Source organism: Chamaea fasciata, unplaced genomic scaffold (assembly GCF_029207755.1).
Source record: "Chamaea fasciata isolate MVZ Bird 193981 ecotype frontalis unplaced genomic scaffold, bChaFas1.0.hap1 SCAF_2, whole genome shotgun sequence".
Classification (NCBI taxonomy): Eukaryota; Metazoa; Chordata; class Aves; order Passeriformes; family Sylviidae; genus Chamaea; species Chamaea fasciata.
The window spans coordinates 25,023,669-25,045,226 of record NW_027094087.1 but is presented as its reverse complement, the minus strand read 5'-3'; the positions used below and the strand labels follow the sequence as shown (position 1 = coordinate 25,045,226).

At 41.2% G+C, this 21,558-nt stretch overlaps 1 protein-coding gene across 1 annotated transcript in view; it reads right to left on the bottom strand.

Annotated features, from left to right (window-relative positions):
* The window catches only part of MAB21L3 (mab-21 like 3), a 35,704-nt gene that overhangs the window by 12,470 nt on the left and 1,676 nt on the right, over positions 1–21,558 (bottom strand). The window contains exons 2-3 of the mRNA XM_066175290.1: positions 7,440–7,548; positions 3,166–3,306 (exon numbers count right to left, since the gene is read on the bottom strand). Coding sequence (XP_066031387.1) covers positions 3,166–3,306; positions 7,440–7,487 — 189 coding nt within the window. The 5' untranslated portion in view covers positions 7,488–7,548. The remainder of the gene's footprint in view (positions 1–3,165; positions 3,307–7,439; positions 7,549–21,558) is intronic.

Below are 21,558 nucleotides of genomic sequence, written 5' to 3'. Positions count from 1 at the left end.
CCTTGTGTCTGTCTCACTCAGGGACCATAGGGCAGGGGCGGCCTTGCTACGCTCACCTCCTGTCTCTCTCTCTCTCTCGCAGGGAGCAGCTGGTCTTCTCTGCTCCCTGGCAAGAGATTTGGAAAACAAAAGATGGCCAGCCAGAAGCACAGAAATAGCAAAGAAAACACCAGGAAGCTGCTCTTTTGTTAAATATAAACCATAAAGGCAGGAGGATGCTGAAAGGATGATATTGGAGATCAAGCTGACCTGCACACATTAGGTTTGGTGGGGGTGAGAAATCCTGTGGGCAGCTCAGAAACTGAACAGTAGGCTCCATAAGGAAAAAATACAATGGCTGTCATGCACTTACTGCTCCTCTCCCTGCCTCAGCCACATTTGTAGGCAAAAAACCATTCCTCCCCATACCAAAATGTTATTTTGTATGCATTGGTACTCAATAGATTGTAAAGGGAAGAGCTGCACCTTATGTGAGTGGCTGCAAATGCAAGTCACAAGGGTCCTCCACCTGAGGCTTACCAGAAAACAAGAGAATACACAAGGCTGGGAATAGCACTGCAAAGCTGGGCAGTTAGTGTCTTCTTGGCCTAAACAAATCCCAGTCCCACACCGATGCTCTTGTCACACAATGGTCTCACACGCTATGTGCAGGCCAAGCCCAGTTCTGGGGGGTGTAACTTGTGGCCAGTTCTGTTGTATTAAAATCCTGTCTAAAGTATGCTGGGCAAATTAAAAACAACCTCATTCTTGTGAACCTGACAGGCTGTTCCAGGGAGGCAGAAACATTAGGTTAGAAAGAAAATAATTATGCTTTGAGAAAAAAAAAAAAAAAAAAAAAAAAAAAAAAAAAAAAAAAAAAAGCAAGCCTCTTGTGTGGAGGACAAAACAGTCACAGAAGGATCAGTTTGGTGGGTGAAATTGTCTGGAGAAGAGGGTGTGCAAGGAGGAAGTACAGGGATTGTCAGGCACCAGGGAGGCTTTATACCTGGATGGACGGGTGGAATGGGCGCTTCCTCCGAAGCATAGCTGACCACTTGGCCAGTAAAGCTGGCTGATCCTGAGAGAAGCAGAAAGGAAGACAAGAAGTATACAGTATACAGAACAGAGAGAAAGCATGTGCTAGGTCATTCATTCACAGAGCAAAGCGGCAAGCTTCCTTGGATGCTTGGAGAATGTTGAAGGAAAATCATCCCATTGCCCCCACCTTGATTAAACGCTTGGCAATGCCACTGGGCAGTGCAGTGCCAGTGATTAGTCTGAACCTCTTCATTATAACCTTACTGAAGCCTCTACAGCTTTTGCATCAGCCCTGCACAGTTGACAGCTCCAAAAATGGTGGGCCACAACAAAAACAAAGACTTAGAACTTTTAAAAATTATATCATCTGTCTTGTTCATGTGAATTTTAATTCAGGTTTTTCATTAAAGTGTGACTTTTTGCTACGTGGGTCAAAGGAAAATATTCAGTACCTGAAGACTTTTCTTGACTATTCTCCACTCATCCCTTCATATTTAGAAGGGAGCTTGAGGCTTCTCAACAACTCTAGATCTCCCACCCTGTTAAATTGATTCCTTTTAGCCAGAAGCTGAAAGTTCTGAAAAACCACTGTAGATTTAACTGTCAGGGAAAAAAAGGTGCAAAATTAAACATGGAATAATGAATATATTGACTTTCCCTGGACACAAGTCTCCTCTGTGTTGAAGCATGTCAGCAACGGTATTGAAGTTTCCAATTTTTGGAAGTAGAAGCCCAAATCAAAATATTATCTCATCAACCCATTCTTTGCTGCCCCATAAGTACAGGACAGTTAGTCAGGTCCTCCTAGTGTTACTTCCATGGGTTTGTAACACTGGGTCCAGTTAAGCATGAACAACAGATCTGCTACTTTTAAGGAAACAGATTTTTAGGATTTCTTTCAAGCAGAATTTGTTCCGATCTGCATACTATAACACCAAGTTACTGCTCATAATAGATTGCCTTGCTGGTTTTGTTCTGCTTTGCTTTCCGAGCAACAATTTTACCCTGACCCTGGTCCTGTCAGATCTCATTAGCCAAGCACAGGGTTTGTTCCAGCACAAGAGGTGGCTGGCAGACTCTGGCACTAAAGAACCAGGATGTGGCACTGTTTTACACTACTGTGGCCATACTTACTGACAAGACCACATGCTCTGGGGATACACAAATTTCCAGAAAAGCTATGAATCTGAATGTCTTTGTCCCCAGGGCAATTGCCACGTTTCAGACTGATTATATTTTGCCTCCACCTCCATACCCTTCCAGCAGCTTCATACAAAGACTTCTTCCCTTTCAGTCCCAGAGAGCTGCAAAAATTGTCTCACGCTTTTATGTATTTGCTGTGTTTTGATCTGTAAATGGCTGTGGTATAGTATAATGGCTGACATTAGTATTTCAACTTGTTCAGATGAAAAAGATTGTTTTCATCTCATGTTGCCATTGCTGTGGTTGTTTCTTGTGTCTTTACTAGTTACTATTGTGTAATGGAATCACAAGGAATAAGCAGCCTTCTTCTGTCACAGCTGGGACAGGGCATTATTGTTTTCACATCTGAAAGTCTGAAAAGGGGAGGTATTTCACTTCTCCCACTAATAAGCATGTTTTTCCCCAATAAAAAGAAATTCTGATCCATGACAAAGAAAAAACATGTTTTTAAGAAGGAGCTTTCTAATGTTTGTAGCAGAAGAAGGACTTTTAATTTTTCTTTCTTTCCTTTTAGTGAGTCGACTCACTAAAGTCAGTAAAAGTGAAGCTTTTCCACCTATGAAAAATATGAGTCATAGCTCATGAAGGCATGATCATTTTTTTCTTACGTTACTGCTGCATAAGTTTTTCTCTCTGTCTCCCAAGGAACTTTGGCTTCTGCTTGTGGATTGACAGCTCTGGCAATAGATGCTCTCTGTAAACACAACAGCTCTAAGAAGAGGCTCTGCTTCATTTACCCATCTCTCTTCGATGCTCCTCTGGCTGTGAGATGTCCATGAGTGAGTGCCAATGACCCAGTCACTAGAATTTCACAGTGAAGTGTCAGCACATCGTCTGTGGTGTTTTGGATGAGGTACCTGCCCATACAAACACTTACATAATGGAGAAGTCACTTTCTGGTTGCCTACAGGCTGCCAGAGAGTGCATTAGAGCCCTTGTTCATACCTTAATGTTCTCATTGTGAATGCCAGAGTTGGAGATCGCCTGGAATCGCACGGCCTTGTAGCTGATTTCTGCGGTCAGCTGCTGGATGATTTTCTGCACCTCCTCCACTGCTTTGGAAACCAGGTAATGCCGCCGTTCCACCTGTCAGTTCCAGGAAAGACACTTCTTGTCACAGGAAATTGCAGTCTTTGTCTCCAGTGGGAAGCAGACAAATCAGCTTAAAGCATCCCGAAACATTTGTGCCTATGCTGCACTGGGAATAAAAATTGTTCCCTGTGTATTGCAACCAATTGACCATGAGACAGAGCTGTGAACACCAAAGGGTCAATATTCAAGGCTATTGAGCATTAATTGATATTTCCATGCCAACACGCTGGATGGAAGGAAAGGAGTTCATTACACAGATAAATTTGTTATCAACTACAGCTACAGTTTCAATTCTTTATCTATTTGATGCGGAATACCAGTTACTCCCCTGCATACAGTAGCCATTCTCAAAGCCAGGATATGTTTCATTCCAAGAACTGAAAGGTCATCAAGAGTTACAGATCTGTCCAGTAATCAGGTGTTAGATGTATGTGCCATCATTTAGATGCCTACCTTATACACTGAAAGTATCCACACTGTCTTTATGGCTGAAGTACAGTTGAGCTTCTATTCCTAGATAGTGTGAAAGCATCTTTCCAAAGCTGGTCCCATTGGGAACTAGGTGTTTGCGTGGCTTAAAGGGTAGTTCTTCAATTCAAGAAGTAGTAGCGTATGGAATTATTGAAAATTATTTCAGTGAAATGTGTGAGTCTTGAAGGATTGAGGTGAGGGGTGGACAACTCAGAAAAATATAAGATGAACCTGAACCTTCACTTATGACTGAAAATGAAGGGAGCATAAGGGGACTGTCACAATCTGAACAAGGAGATTCAACAGAAGGAACATAAAGGAACCATGTTAGTGAAGGACATTTAATAATTTCCAAATATCCTTGCACATTTACCAAATTAGGAGATTCAGCTACTGTTAATGAAGTTCATGAACATATTTGTCATTACTTATACAACCAGAATTACTTATGCAGAGGTAAATATTAAGACTGTTTACTGTTCTTCTATGGATCCTATGCTTCTTCTCATTTGGTTGCAGCTTTTGCTTTCTTCTCGATTCTTCTTTTTCCTCACGACATTCTACTAAATCTTATTTTTTGCAGGCAAGAAAAAAAAATCAGAAACAGAGTTCATCACTTGGCTAAAGTGAATGATAAAGCATAATTGCCATAGTCAAACATAATTGCCACAGTCTTTTGTTATTATCTAAGACCAAAAGGAAGCAAAAGCATAAGTTAAAAGTTCTGTACTGTGAAGGTGGTGAGGCCCAGGCACTGGCTGCCCAGAGAAAGCTGTGGATGTCCCATCCCTGGAAGTGCTCAAGGCCAGGCTGGATGGGGCTTTGAGCCCTGGTCAAGTGGAAGGTGCCACAGTCCACGGCAATGAAATTGCACTGTATGATCTTTGAAGGTGTCTTCCAACCCAAACCAGCCTATGGCTTTTTAAAATTCCTGTGTCCTGTTCACTGAGCATCTTCTTCAGCATCTAAATAACTCTCTTTTAAAAGTCCTTTTGGACACTTTTATGTCAAATGTTGAACTATCAGCCAAACACACTAAAGTGTGTTGAAATGTGTCCCCAGGCCCTGGAAGGGGACAAACAGATTCACTTCTTCACAACACGGGACCATTCAATGGACTGAATAGCTTTTGGAAGTGGGAAATACATCAGACAGCAGCACCATATTCCCTTCACTGGGCTCTCATTCACCCTGGACATTCTGTTTCTTTGCTATCTTAACACCATGTAGTCCTTTATGTTTATATAATGCCCTTTAGTTTCCCTAGTAATTCACCCTCCTCCTCATTCATCCTTTTCTCTAAGAGCAGTTTTAGCTACTTACATCTACTTTGGAAAAAAAAAAACAAACCCCACACTGAAAGATGTTAGTCCGTGTTCATTTTCACCTCCTCATCTCAGCTTTCATTTATGGCACTTCTCCATCTGTATCTACACTGTATCTATTTTCTCCACCTTATTTTTGTTCATCCAGAACAACTCCTTAGAACAGTCCAATAGGCTTGTCTTGCTCAACAAGATACCCAATGGTTTCTTCAGCAAGTGAATGGTGAGCAGCAGAGAAAGTTGTCCATCTCTAAGAGCTTTTAGACCAAAAAAGACTTTTTAAAAATGAAAAGTATAAAAAGCATACAATCTCACAGTGGGTCAGCTCAAACAGAGACCTAGAGTGCCATCTGTATGCATTGCTCATGCTCTGTTCTAAGGGGCACCTGCTGGAAACATTTTTTTGCCACCTCCATCATCCAGGGAGAATCCCTTCAACCCAGCCTGGCCTCATTTAATTCTGCCTTCATCACCTACTGGCTAGGCTACTGCAGTGTCATGAATTCTTTATAAGAGTACTGTCTCAAGAAATAGTTGAGGGAGGACCACTAAACATCTCTTTCAATGTGTACTCCCCATCACTGGAGCAGGGATAAAAGAACAATGGGCATGTGACTGACAGAGTGTGCTCACTATAATTAGCTAACCATAACTAGCCCCCTAATCATTCTGTTGGAAAATACAACCTTCCTACAGAAGGGAGGGCAAACAATCAGAAAACAGGACGTGAGTCTGAAGAGCCAAGGCATTTATCTCAGATACTTCTAGTACCAGCACAGACATACTGGGAGAAGAGACATTGCAAGGTCTTTGTTGGACCAACTGGCATTCCCCTTACCAGGTCTTAACTTGGGGAATTGTGCCAAAACAAATGCACAAAACCTGAATAACAAGGTCAATTAAGGTTTTATTAAGGGGGAAGGAAGCAGGATTGGGATTTATTAGGAACTGTTAAGAACATTTGGGTTTTCTCTTATTTAGCCAGCCACATCCACTCCATACACATTCTAATTTTTCCTTTGATGAGTGGCTTAAGGATGAAATCTCTGGTATTATAGAGATCCATTCCACCAGGTGGTTGACCTATTTCCAAAAACAGGCAGCATTTGACAAGCTGAAATGCCTGAAGGTTAGGCAGCATCTCTTGAACAACAGACTCAGGAGCAGGCAGAAACTCAGAATCCATCAGAGCTGGAGGGCTGCTAGAAAACAGACTTTCAGTATAACCTAAAATACTGGCAACTATGAGCCTCACTTAACTACAGTCTGCTTCTGTTCCTTGTACTTATGGCTGTCATATGAGCATCTTCCTGTGCATGGCTTCCCTCTGCTCCTTCCTTTGTAGCTCTGCTTTTTAAATCTTCAGAGAAGCATTCGCTGTTATAGCTCACTGAACAGATTCTCATGGAATGATTTTCCTGTGCACAACACTGCATGCCTGAAGAAGGTATATTTCTGTGAGAACTTTCATACTTGCCACCAAAACATTTCCATAGAGAAAACAAATAGAGAAGGGGCTTTCTTACCAGCACCTTCATTGTACTAGAATATGTGATCCTTTACAGAAAATAGAGCCTTACACTTTCTGATTTTGAAATTATTTGTCACTTTGTTATCTTGCATTTTGTTGGGGAAAGTAGACTATAAAACAGGATCTTGCTAAGTACTGCCATGAAACGTGTCAGCTTTAAAAAATGTTATGGCTCACTTAGAGCTTTTTATTAAACAGTATTGTTTCACAGAGGATTTTATTCTGTTTTATTTCATTTCATAATGGGGGAAAATTGAGTGCTGGAATATCTTATAAAATAGAAAATGAGATTCCAGTCTGCATGTGCTAATGAGACATGTTATTTTAATCATGGCATATAGAGAAGTATCCTAAGCTGAGGTGACAGACTGATGACTGAATTCTAACAATATCGGTCTGTCTCTGCAGTTCCTGCATGAATCTTTCTTAGAGGCAGTGCCTGGTGTTGGTCTTGTTATGGTCAAACCAAGACCACCAGACAGGGAGAGAGGCAAGGACCTTTCCCTAGATTTAAATGCTGGCAAATACAGCTAGTCTCACATCTGGAATTCCAGATCAGGAACAAAAATTCAGGATACCTAGATGAAGAGGATAAGCACTTTGAAAAATTAGGCTACCAGCAGATAAGATTCTGCAACAGAAACCTAGAAATCTCATTAAAAATACAGTTCTCATGAAACTTCATCCAATCTTGTCTCAGAAAAGAAGACAGCAGGCGAGCAACTAACTGTCAAATTTGGCACCCTTCAGAATCAACACCTACTGTGGGAGACAGAAAATCTGGTCAGATAAAGTCTTACCTTGCTCTGGATGTAGATTTCTACATCTTCATCTGTGAATGGTTTCATGGCAAGATGGTCTTCGCTGCTCTTTAAAGTGTGAATTCACTCTTCACTTGTTCACCTGCCTCTGGAGGTAGAGGAAGACTCAGAGAGAGCTGCTCAGAGCCTTCTTGCCCTGTGAAGCTCAGGTCACCTAATACCTTTGTGGATGAATAAGAGGAGAAAGAAGCAAGGAAGTATGCCTATTTTTAATAATTTTCTTTTTCTGGTCTGTGCTACAATGGTGACATCCAGCTCATTTGGCAAACTAGCTCCAAATATTATTCTCGAAGTTCAATTGCTAATATTCATCTTACTACTTTTAAATGATGGATCTTGCATGCAGGCATACACAAAAATATCCCAGCAACTGCTCTGTCTTAGGGCAGATCTGGATGTGCTTTTCAGATTGCAGTGCAGCTTGGGTACATTCATGCACAGCATTATTACTCTGCACGCCACTAGTACGCCCTGCCTCACTAGACCTTCACTACACCCTTTCTTAAATGCTCTCAGTTATTCCTTGTTGACTAATCTACTCTCTTTCCATCTGAAAAAGCATGGGTATTTTTACACTCAGATCATTCACTGGGGTTGCAGTCTGCAGCCCCTGCTCCCCTCTCCTCCCCTCCCCTTATATCTCCTCTGTCTCTCCGGCTGTATTGACAGTAAATATTGTGCAGCCGGTCCCCTCCTGTAGCTTGCTTTGCTTTCTTTACAGTAAACAGACAGAAAGCTGCCTCTCGTTTTCTGCCAGCAGCTCAGCTAACAACCCCATATGGATGATTCAGAGGCAAAAACAATTGATCAGGCCTCATTGATCCAGTGAAGCTTGGTGGCTTTTAGAAAGAAGGGTACATCAGCACATGGAAGGGAGTGACAGAATACAGAGATAAGATCCCATGCTGCTAAGCATTCCTTATTAAGGAAGGTACACTCCACTTCTGAGTAAAATCACTATTTCCCCCTGGAAAATGAACTTTGATATCCCTTGACCAATTTACTGCCTCTGCAGCAGCTGGCAAAAGGCAGCACTTGGGTGGGCACTGGGTGCTACCTCAGCACAGGCGCTGTTGTTGCTAGTTATCCTTCATTATGTGCTTCATCAAATCACACACGAAGTGCATTTATTTAAGTAATTAATTGGAGCACAAATACCTGCAGGACATCTGCTTCCCCAGCACCTACAAAGCAAACTTTTCTCTGCCAGACAGCTGCCATTGTCTTTTTGCTAAGGGACTCGAGGACTACTTCACAAAGACATGTAGGCATTTACTTCCCAAACCAGCTTCCACTAGAATTGGGCACTGAAAAAAATCTTGGTTTCCCAGTGTTCAGGGACTCATACCACACTCTTGCTCACTTCAAGACTTACTGGCTATCTTTCCTCTGAGGGGCCAGCAGTTTATGTGAGCTCTGCTAGGGAAGCCAGATAAAGGGGAGGGTCTGAAAGAAAGCAAGTGGAACAATAGGTTGGAATGAAACTTGTAGGGGGGCAGGTTGGATGGGATTATATCCAAGCAGAGTGTACAAGAGAGGAGAATTAGCCTTTGAAACGGTCAGATTCCATTAAAAGCATGCCCCTAAAACATTAAGCCCCTTGAGTCCCCTCAGACAGTCAGCTGCACACACAGTAGACAACCTCCTTAACACTCGTGACACCACCATACATTACTTTAATACTCAGAACCTCAGACACGTATTATGAAGCAAGGAGAGATTAAGGCTCTCATTCTTGCACCTGTAAGGTCTCTCCTCGTGACAGCTGCCCAGAGACATGGTGCTGGCAGAGAGATTAAGTGCTTTTGGTAATTTTTCTTTTATATAGTAACATACCTTATGTTCATAATCCTTATTATTAAAATCCATCCATTATTTTTCCATCCAATCCATTAGCACATATTATGCTACTTATAGGATGGGAAGAGTGCTATTTGGCTGACAGTAAATACTACAACTGATAAAGGCCTTTACACCACCAGCAAAATATAGATTAGAGTGGTATGGGAGGCAGCAGCCAGTCTTGAACTCACATGAATTTGTGTTTGTCACATGAGGACCAGATAGCACAAAACACAGCAGAAAAGTAGAGGCAGTTAATGGCCACGTGTGAAGAGGGAATGTTACTGTGGGAAAAACCTGCATTGGAAGGAAAGGGTAAAGAGAAGGGACAGTGCAGAAATCAGAACATCTGCGTAGATATAAGAGGATGCAGACACAAAGTAGGAAGAATCCAGGCTTCTCCAGTGAGATCTACTGAGCTGATGTAGTGTTATTGCAGAGAAACCTCCACCAGATTGGTCCTTTTCAGGAACCTTCTACCATGACAGTGCTTGTATAAAGTAAGACTAAGGTGGAGAAAATCTGAGACAGATCCAAGCTCCAAAGGCTGATAAACACAGTCTCTTGAGAAAATATTTCCTCTCAGCCTACAACAACTTAATTCCCCAGGCACACCAGCAAGAGGGAGTAAAGAATGGCTATTTCTTTTTCCTCACTCCTCATGAAGCACAGAAAGAAAGAAGGAGGGCATCAAGAGGATGAAGCCAGGCTCTTCTCAGTGGTTTCAAGCATCAGGGTAAGAGACAAGGGGCAGAAACTGATGCACAGAAAGTTTTACCTGAATATGAGAAAGAACTTCTTGAATGTGGGGCTGATCGAGCACTGGAATAGGTTGCCCAGAGAGGCTGTGGAATCTCCCTCCCTGGAAATATTCCACAACTGTCTGTATGCAATCCTGTGCCATGTGCTCTGGGACGACCCTGCTTGAGCAGGGAGGTTGGACCAGATGACTCTTCTTTTGTGAAAAGCTCACAACAGCTCCGTGGAGATAAAAAGCACTCTGCTGAAGCCAGGCAAACATGTGAAGACAAAACCACAAAAAGTCACTTCAATCCATCAGATATCATGGACATGAGCACTGTTGAGATCTTTTAAAGTTGATTAATTGGGCAAGTTAAACTTCCAAGTATACTTGTTTCTAAGTAGATTCCCATCCACACTGAGAATGCCTATCTTTTTGACACCTCTGAATCCCTTTCTTTTCTAGTGATTGTTACAAGTGCCTTAAGCCCCTGTTAGGGTCTGGGCATACTTTTGAGAGACAGTTTCTCCAGACTGTTCTTGCTGAAGCACTTCAACCTTTCTTCCCTCTTTGGTGGTGTTCCTGAGGAGGTTTTCAGCATCACATACTTAATTAGCCAGCCACAGACACCCAAATTTTGCTTGATGAGCATCCATTGATTTATAGTTTCTCTCAAGCATCTTCAAGCCACACTTCAATAATTTGGTCTTCTCAAGTCACAGTTCCTTGCCTGCTGATCTGCATAAGATCATATGAAATGACTCAGCTATATTTTATCACCCCATTTATATTATTTCAGTTCCCATTTCATAGTACCTTATAATGGACTTCAGATTGTGGCTAATTTCCTTTGTACCTTCATCTTCATTTACTTATCAGTACTCTTTGAAAATGATTTAGAATTTTCCTAGTATCTGCAAAAACACTGAATCTGTGGTATATAATTTTCATTCATGGTGTTGGCAATATGCAGGATTGAATATGATTTTGGATCTGTGAAACCCTTGTAAAAGTATTCTGCGACTATATGCCTTGAATGGTATTAGATTGGCTCTTGTATCTTCTGAAGATGCCAATTACCGATGCTTTCCATGCTTGCTTGGCTTTCCTTTCTTCACTCTTCAGTTTCACAGATATGACAAAGACATTTCAAACCTACAATCAAAAGTAATCTGAACTGTGAACTACACAACAATAAAGAAATCACCAACATCTTGTAAATAAGAGCAGTAGTATTAACTGCACAGGGTTGTCCAATATTGTGCCTTTTTCTGTTGGGCAACTATTTAGAAAAACTATTCATACGGAACAGTGAGCATGTATTCAAAAGCCTCTGCTAAATCACACAAATGAGTCAGTCCAATGTATCACTTGTGACTCACAGATGATCTGCAGTGGCAACAAATAAGCCCCGTTGAAGATGCTGCCTTCCAGATGAAATACAACTCTGAATTTCTAGTTGCTAATGATGACCCATCTCTTCTTGCTCTAATTACCGGAGGCATTAAGTCTGTTGCATTAGCTGAAGCATGTACTTGGGTCAAGACAGACTACTAAACCAAGTGATCCCAACAGATTTAATAATCTCTGACAGTTCTCTTGCCTTCTTAAACTGTTGTCCCATTTCTCCCCATTAGTGGATTAAGTGACTGTGCAAAATGAGTAATTGTAGCTTGAATCCCCTATAACATTTATGCTGTGACAGTCGTTAGTACTGCTCAGCCTTCATTCAGAGGATAGCAGCATAACATAATCAGGCTTTTTGGGGGCAAAAGTTCTGGGAATTTATTTGGGTTTTTTCCACTTTGTCTTTGAACAAGTTGATATGAGCAAAGGGGATACTTCAATGACAAAAGCCTGGGACGGACTACAGGGAAAAGAAAGTCCTGCTAATTCACTGTGACAGCACCAGAATCACATATGGGTGCCAAATTGAAATGCTTCTCCACTCATTCCCTCCCGTTACCAATCAATACTTGGCAGGCTCAGAAATGCTCCGAATGCCTATGCTGCTTGTTCTCACTGCCACACGTTCTCACATTAGCCTTGGGCCTGCACTTCATATCATGCAAGTTAAAGATTTATATCCTTTCCAAACTAAGCACAGCATTGGATCAGGTCCAGTGGTTTATAAAACCTGGTATCTTTTTTCCATTCATGGTCATACCAGACACGTCAGAAAAAGGCAGATAGCTTTTGCTAGAAATGAGCTCTCTCAACCTGGGAAGAGATTTGAAACCCAAACTTACTTACAACCTGAATCTTTTCAGTTTGCAGTGTAGTATTTCCAAAGAAAGTGATCACTCCCGGATCACCAGCTGAGGATGTGGGAAATTCTGAAAAAGGCTGAGATTATAATGCTGCTACCCACCACCAACCAGCCTCAACTAGGAACTTCATGAAAATCCAGTCCATTTTGCAGCTGCTGTTAAGCATCAGCCACTGGGCAGCAAACATAAATCACACAGCAGTGCTTCTAGTATTGCCAACATCACTGGGACCCAGTGTGGTGATGTTTTCAGGGTCTGGAAATTTCCACGTTTAAAATGGTCAGCTCAGAAGATGGCAGGAGAGGCAGGAAGCTGGGAGCCCGGGTGCATCTGCTCTGAGGCTTCCAGGAGAGTTTACTGAGATGCTGGGCAGGATAACTGGCATTTTGAGTTCTGAATCCACGTACTGTCTTCTGAAAGTTCACTGAAACAGTGTAAGTTCAGTGCATCGTAATTTAAACATAAAATATTCCACTAGAGCATTTCTAAGGATATTTTCCCTCCATGTTTTATCCATCACTGAACTACAACTACTGTTTCAGTCAGGATGTCCCACCAGCTTGAAAACCTACCTGCAGCCAACATCCACAAAAATGAGAGCATTCCAGCACTTTTATTTATATGCCTAGGTAAATAGCCTGCATGCCAAAAAGGAAATACTTAATACCACTGATTTAAACACATGGTTAGAAAAACAGCATCTGGAAAAAACGTGTTTGGTGGAGCACAGTGCAACTGGGAAAACTTTTAGCACTGGAAGTCATTTCAGGTGAGAAAAAGCTGCTTCACTTTTGATCTCAGCATAGGTTTACTGGTTCTTTTCAGGTGTCAAGAAAAGGATTTTATATCTAGAGGCACAGTGACTTGGGACAGACAGACCAAGCCCAAGATTTAAAAGAGCCAAACCAAGAAGCATGTTTGCAATGATGTTCTCTCGACAAGAGGGGCTGAATGACACTTGATCACTGCATTTCCAGGAGCTGGTATTTTTTTTTCATGACTGCTCTCAGAACACAATGTTAGCTTGTATTATTTTTACACTTTGCTGTTGTGTCCAAATTGACCTAATTCAGAACTTATTGCTTGAGTCCACAGCAGTTTGAAGCAAATTGAGTAAATTACCAGTGCTATGTGAGAATAGTCACTCCAACACCAACTCAGTTGGGAGAGAGAAGACTCAGACTGGCATCCCTGTTTATGTGCTTCATTCAGTCACTGACTAATAAAAAATGTACAAGAGTTCGCTGGAGCCAGAGCTAGAAACTAGGTCTCATACATCACAGGCCAATAACAGTTACATACCCGTAACATCTATTGCTGTCTCTTGATCAAAATACAATTACTGCAGAACAAACAGGTCAGCCTGAGCAAAGAAACTGAGTAGGGCCCCCAGGCCCAAAAAAGCCTGGTCCCCAGGAGCTATTATAGAGTGCTGAAAGAAATACTTGTGTGGGAAGAGAGTGATATTAAAAAAAAAAAAAGCTAAACCAAACAAAACAACAAAAAAATCCCAAGAACAACAACAACAAAAAAAGCAAAACCCTCCATCCTCTCCTACGCAAAACAAAAATCCACAAAAAGCCCCCAACAGAGTGAAGACAGCTGACAACCACATTCTGCCTGAACCACATGAAAAGCAGATGTGTTTTTGTATGATCTAGGTTAGCAGTATTGCCAATCTACTATAAGAGCTGTCTGATCCAACCCCTCAGCTTCCCACCCTATACACAAAGGTCAGAGATGCCAAACTTCCCAGGTGATCCCCTAGAATGCATCAACTTGGACACTGTGTTGTGTCCTGGGGCTAACACAGCACTGTGGAGAGGTTGGAAAGGAGAAGCTGAAGAAGCAATCAGGATTAAAGGAAGATTTTGCCAATAGACCTGTAGAAGTGCCCCAAGAAAAGCACAGGGGAAGGCCCAGACAACCACATGCTTTGTGTGGGAAGAAAGCAGGGGAGGAGAGTCACCGTGACTCTGCAATGCATGGGCCCAGAGGGAAACAACTGCCATGAGGAAACAATTACAGTACAATGAGAGCACCAGCAGAAGTGAGAAATAATTTGCTTTTTATTAGAAGTATGATGTATGTACCACAAAGCAGACCAAGATAATCATCAAACTAGTGAGAACAAGCCTTGTCACAATCTCTACAGAGGATTCAGTTAAGTCTTTTCAGAGAATTTCTAGACAGATAAGATAATAGCATAGCTAAACGCTCCAGCTTCAGTCACTGGAAGATGAGCTAACAACCTCCAATCCAAGCTATGCTAGCTAATACATTTGCTATTCTTTTAGTCTGTAACTTCTGAAAATTTGTCACCCTCAACAGCAGGCAGCAGGAAAAAGCAAGCAATTTCATTCTTAAGCAAACACTTCCTCCTTCATCTCAGACCCATAAAACTATACAGCATCAAGCTAATTCCCATAACCAGCTGCCCAGCCCTTGCCACTTTATTGGCTGTTTTGTGCAGTCAGAGCCAAACTGCCAAAGGGAGAGCGTCAATCGTTTGTGCTGCATCTGCTCCAGGCAGTGACAGGCCACGGGACACATATCCAGGGCTAGAACTAGTTAAATGCAGATTGAAGGCACTGAAAACGGGAGTGGGGGAGGAGAAACAACAGTGGAATAAAACCACTGAGAATATGCAGAGCAAGTTGCTCGGCCAGGCTAGTGCATGAGGGAGCATCCCTCTGCTCCTTGGGTTTTCATGGAGGGAGGGAAACAGGCAGATGAGCTTCAAATGGAAAATTAAGTGAATAATGCTACCAATCATCTAGTGGGAGAGGGACAGTTTGGGTCAGGAGGGAAGAACAGCATTCACAGGAGCACAGGGCTGTTCAGTTTCTGCTACCAGGGACTCCATGAACTGCTCTCTAACAAAGCAAAGGCTGGCAGAGAAAACAAATCAAGAAGTTTAGAACAGAGCACTGATGCCTATTCCCCACAGTCACTTGTTCCAGATTCTGACAATATTTTCTTTGCCACTGGACAGGGGACAGGAAATGCAGTCAAGCCATTTATTACCTCATTGCCAGATAATGAAGACAAATGTCCAAATTCTGCCATTCCCTGACGATGTTTTGGCAGGACCACTGAGGACAGGGACTATGGCCTTGTGCATTTGCATCCCACTTTAAGAAGGGGTGTTTAAGAGACAACTAGAGCTCATGGGAACTCCCCCAGTGCGTGTTAGTAACACCACCACGGACATTTTCCTATGCTAAACCCCCCAAAGTGTTTCCAGTCTTTCAACATCAATCAGCACAACTGAAGCCAGTAGTAAATTGATTCTCACATTCCACTGGTGCCAGTTTTTGTTAGAAATGATTTGTGATAGATATGGTGGAATATATTGATTAGTACTGACAGTCCCAGTTTCCCAGGCGCTTTGTAGCACTGCCTTTCCAAAATGACCTGCTTTCCACCTTGTCAATTTTCTTCTGCAGAGTCCATTAGAAATATCTATTCTATTCTGAGAGCTTCATGTCCCTCCAGAAAACAAAACAAAAGGGTCAGGCAAGTAAAAAAAATCAGTGCAATAAAATAGATTTGTGGTGTTGCAAAAGAACTTGTTTTTATTGAGACATTTTGTGTCAGGGGAAGAAAAGGCACAAAATAAGTTACAAAGACATTGGACGAACCATACGAGACAGAGGCAGTATCAGAAATGTTACAAATCACCTAAAAGTCGGCTTACTAACATAGGTTAGCCTCTACAAAATTCTCAAAAGATGTATTTAAAATTACTGAACTAATGTAGAAATTAAAACAGAAAGTAAAGACCACAAATACTATCTTTTGACTAAATTCACCTGGGTTTACCCATCATCACCCCCTCTTAGCAGACAGAAATCACTTGAAAATATTTAGTATTACAGAATTATTAAAAAAACCTCATTAATATGTTGTAAATTAAGAACCTGATATTTACTTTTCGTACCTCCAGTGAAGTACAATACACACAGGTAAGGCAGTATGCATAGGAAATACATTAAGAAAACAGAATAGATAAGTGCAATTATTCCGAATATTTCAACATTTGTTATGGCCCCTCACCTATGGCAAAGAACATCTTAAAAAGATGGATCCAACAGCTGTTCACAGAACATATGAATATATCACCATAATAGGTCTACTGTGGAAAAGCTTATGCTGTCTTCAGTTGTGACTTCTCAGATGAAGTATTCTACAAACAGACTTTCCAGCAGCACAGCTCTGAGTTAACAACAGCACACTAATACAGTTAAAGAAGAGAAAGTACTTCTGAAATATATCAGTCCTCATTTTAACATGGGAAGGCTCATAACACTCAGTATTCCGTTAATCCAAATTAAACATTCAACACTACACACATCAACTATATACAACTTCATTTTTGTACTGAATCTGCTCCCTCTGCCCCATTACCAATTTCCTGTTACTCAGCTCTCAACTGGCCAGGACTTTTGATTGTTAGTTCAAATTAAACAGGAATGAGAAAACAATGCAGAAGTCTACAGGATACAGAGACTACACGAAGATTTGTTTTCATGATGATGAAAGGTGGAGCAGCAAAAATAATAGTTTACCCCTCTGGCTGGTCCTCTGGTCAAGAGGAGGCCTAAGTTCTGTCCTCTGAAATCAGCAAAGATGTAAATGCACACAGACACAGAGCTTAACTATAAATGTCTGTTTATGTCCTTAGGAGTTTCAGTTACTTGACCTAAGACAGAGCTGTAAATGCCAAGAAAAAGACATTACAGTGCTACAACAGGACGAGGAAAAAGGATAAGCCCATGCCAGCACAAGGGAAACGGAGAGATAGCTGAGCAGGAGAAACACCAAAGGAAAATCAGCCTGAGCAGAGGCTGAGAGTAGACTCCAAAGGAGCTACAGCTCTAAAGGGACTGTGGCTGGTGATGTAACCCACAAAAGAGCAGCAGAACAAGAAACAAAGACAAGTGAATAAACAGAAGCACAACAGAGTGATCCCAGTCTCCTGTGCTGCCTGTTGCCTTGCTGAAGGGACTGAGCATGACAGGCAGCCAAGGAACTGGAAGATGGCATGGGGAGAGAGAGGGAAGACCAGTGTCTGGAGAAGAACAGCAGTATTTTCCTTAAGTGTTGTCATTATTTTTAATTCCAGTACCAAAGCAGTAACAAAAAACTCTAATTGGCAATAAATTAAATTGATTAAAGCCCCCCGGACTCAAAACTTACTGCTCCTGAAAAGTCATCTCTTCAGCTGACATGAGTATAAAATTAAGGGCTTTCTGTCCTTTTTGAAGGCAAACAATATATACAGAAAAGCCATGTTCTAACTGTGTAACTATGCTGCTCCTTGGAAGTTTTAAGTCTTTTATGTAAATTAAAAAGGCCTTTGACAAAACCTTTAAAAGAGAAGGATGGCTTGAGGACTAAGTCATGGATTCCCACACAAATAAAAAAAGGAAATATTTCGTAGTTTCCCCAAAATCAATTAAATACAAAAGTGACAAAAAAAAGCTCAACATAAAAGAGGTAGCTTAAAAAATCAAAATACTATTTGATTCAGGAAGCAAAGGTAGTGCAATAAAAGTATCCATCTGAAAAATGTACTTCCCATTTCCACATTAGTCAAATTTTAACAAGAACAAAATAAAATTCGGGTTGGATTTTGAGAAGTGAAAGGGATCAAATACTAGAAACCAGTATTTTAGAGGCATACTTGAATTCAAGGCATACACAACCCACATCACAAATCACCTAGCAGTTGTTTGCTCTGTACCAATTTTCATTGGTATCTGCAAAACTGATTTTTCCTACAGACTAACATCAGAAATGCCTGCCTCCCAATCAAGCTTCCATAATTTAAAAACATTTTCTTTGAAAACAGATGTACCAGATACCTCTCCCAGGGTATTTTTAAGTAAATACAACTTTCAATGCTGGCAAAGGTTTTCTTACTGCCATACTTCTTGCCTGGCTCCTGACAAAGTAGGTAGAATATGAGCACCTCAGATGCATTGGTGGGAAGCAGTAACATGCATGATGAAGACAGATTTCCTCTAGAAACCTTTAGTGAATGAGGGCAGCCAAGTATTTAAACATACTTCATCCTACAACCTTGCTGTATACACCCCGTGGTCCCCCTTTACATAGCAGAGAATGGCTTGAAAGAAATCATCTTTCTTTGGGGCCTAATCAGCCCTTGCTACAACAAATTTTATCCACCTGCTTTTTTTGCTGACAGACATACAGCCATGACAAGGCTGACTTGCAGTGAGCGTTAGTTGTAATAGGGATTTAAAATCCATACATTATTATTTAGCAATGCCTCAAACAGAGTGTGCATTTTATAAAAATCTGCTAGATCCCATGAAGCTCCAGGCTAGCTGTTTACTAGCAATACTAATTTGTAAGAGTGATGAACGAACTAACAAATTCCATTGCGCAGTTTTTAACCAGGTTTCATCAGTCTTAGAGTAAACTTTGATATTTGCAACTCAGAATCAGACAGGTTCTGCAATTTCTCTGTAACAGCTACATGGGATAAATTCTCAGTGTTCTACAAAAAGAACACTTTAATCCTTCATTTCATTTCTTTGGTTTCTTGGAAACAAAAGCTACTTAAGTGAACTGAGCAATGGAAGACAAGCAAACAAAGGTAACTCTCTGTCCCTATAGTTTCAGGGATGCTTGTAAATACCAGTTCTGGCAGGCTGCATGGATAAATTCTAAATGAAGGCAGCTAGAACTAGTTTTGACTGTTGCTTTCCCGCAAAAACTGTCTTTGGCACTTAGACAATCCAATTCTATGATGCTACTTTACACATAGTCCCATATAAAACTGACTGAGCAAATTAAAGACTACTTTTATAAAACCGGCACTTCAAAATAGAACAAAAAAATAAAAATCTGTTACCTATTAGGCAATAGAGGAGCGTTTTCCAGAAAGACAGAAACAGAGAATAGTGCAGTCAAAGCAAAATTAAGATGAGAAAGTTCAGTAAACTCAGACGATCCGGGCAAAAGCTTTACCCAGCTCTACTATCCTTAAATAACAGTAGCACCTGAAAATCTGAAGGCTACAACAGACTAGAAAAAATTAAAATACAAAGCATGGAAAAATTACGTATAAATTTGTCCACCCTCCAATTCTACATTTACATCTGCCAGAAAGGTTTTCTTATGTAGGTGTCTACCATGTATCTTGCAGTAAGATACAATGAATGAGACTCAAAGTACAGCTACACCCTAAGTCTTCTGTTTGGTAAACAGCTGAATATAGACATTTCTGACACAAGCATCGTGTCAGGCCAGACTAACTCCCACCATCAAATGACAGCACTGCTCTTGGGCTTTTCTGACATCTTTACTCAAGGCTCACAGTTTGCACTCACAGATTCAGCTATGTCAAAAGAGCATGTACCAGAGAAGCTCTCAGAGGGTGGGAAAAGGGATCAACAGCACACCAACCTCCAGCTAAAACAAAATACCACTAGCCCAATCTGCATTCAGTGATTATTATCTGCCTTCAGCAGACTCAGGAGCAAGAGTTTTAGCTCAAATGTTCCCCTTAACACACTCCAGGAAAAATTCCTCACTTTCCCCTTTTCCTTAGTACAAGAAAAACACTCTCTTGCAAACAGCTTTTATACGCTTAGGTGAAACACACTGTAAAATGTATGGCTCAGCTGCATTCCCCATGGCTCTGTGAACGATATCCTATTGACCTCAGAACATCCACAGAGTTTGGAAAAGCTGGCATGGATTGCACACTTTGAGCTGATGAGCATGTGGCTCCCATCCTGAAAGCCTTGACTGTAACTGTGGTGGAAATAAACTACAACCTGCTCCATGTTCGTCAGGTGTCTCTGGAGAGAGACACTCAGCATCCTGAACACAGAGTCATCTCTCTGGCTCTCCTTTAACACACAGCTTCTAAGTTTCTGGCATGTCAGGGGCCCCTGAACAGCACTTTCCCAATTCCTAAATAGAGAGCCCTAGCTTTGTTTTCAGGAGAAAATTTTAAAAAAATATACTTGTCTAATCACTTTTGTATGGTATTCTCTTCAGCCTACCAAAAGAAGCCAGGCAGTAAAATCCTTTTAGAAGGCTGAAGTATAATTTCACAAGAGGTTGTATGACAAACACAACAAATAATTCTAACATTCCTGTCCTGAAGGCAAGCTGGCAAATTAAGCCATAATGACCAGTTATACAACAATCTCCATAACAGGGCTTTCCAATTTTAATTATATTTTGGTGCAATGCCATTTCATAAAGAAGCTGAATCCAAAAGAAAAGAGGCAAGCCACATTTTATTTTGATCAAAAAAAAAAAGTTTCATCACTGAAGAGGCAGTGCTGGACACAGCAGACATTAAAAAGCAAATTATGAAACTGATACCCTCCATATGACATCCTAGAACCAATATTAGCTTTAAAAGCAGAAGCTTCAAGTCAAGACAAGGAGCAAGAAGGGTATTTCTACCCAACAGCTGCTATTTTGTGCTTTCATTTATCCTTGCCCTAAAGTGTTTTAGTTGAATCCTCCATTTTTTTTAAAATATTTTTTTTTTACTTCTTCCAGCTCATTCTCCTCCATGCTGCCCCACACAACCCGTCCCTCTCCTTCACTCTTAGCTGTATTCTCTCATCACTTGTGAGCACCCTAGGTAGGTGAGGTATGTTTGGGATTCTGCTGAGACCTGACTAATCAGCACCATGGGAAAGGCTCTCTTCTCTATAGCATAATCCCACTAAGTGAGCTACCTGGAGGAAAAAAAAAAAAATCACAGCCAACGGAATCCAGAGAAGAAATTCCATCTTGGGAAAAGTGAGATCTTAGTGCCTGCACAACATGAAAATAGCCAATAGTACTGGCTACTCTAGCAAAAAACACAGCAGAAGATTATCATACTGCACTAAACTATATCAAGAACCTTGGCCTCAGACTCCCAGTACTACAACATGCAGGGAACTGATGTATCCAGTGCTGCATCATCCTCTGCTTTCCAGTAGCTCCTTATGGCAAAATTACTACCTAGACACTGAGATACAACTATCTCAATATTGTAAAGCATTACAAACCGTGGGTAAGAAGAAAAGTGATCCTACAGGTTTCTGTGCCAGAAGGCCAGATCATACTAAGAATGAACAGCCTCAGAAAAGAAACTTAATGCCCCTAATGGATTTGAACTTCAGAACATAAAGCTGGACAGCAGAGTCTGATGCTACATTGCTGAGCTCCTCCTGCAGAAATTCTCTCCTCTAAACTT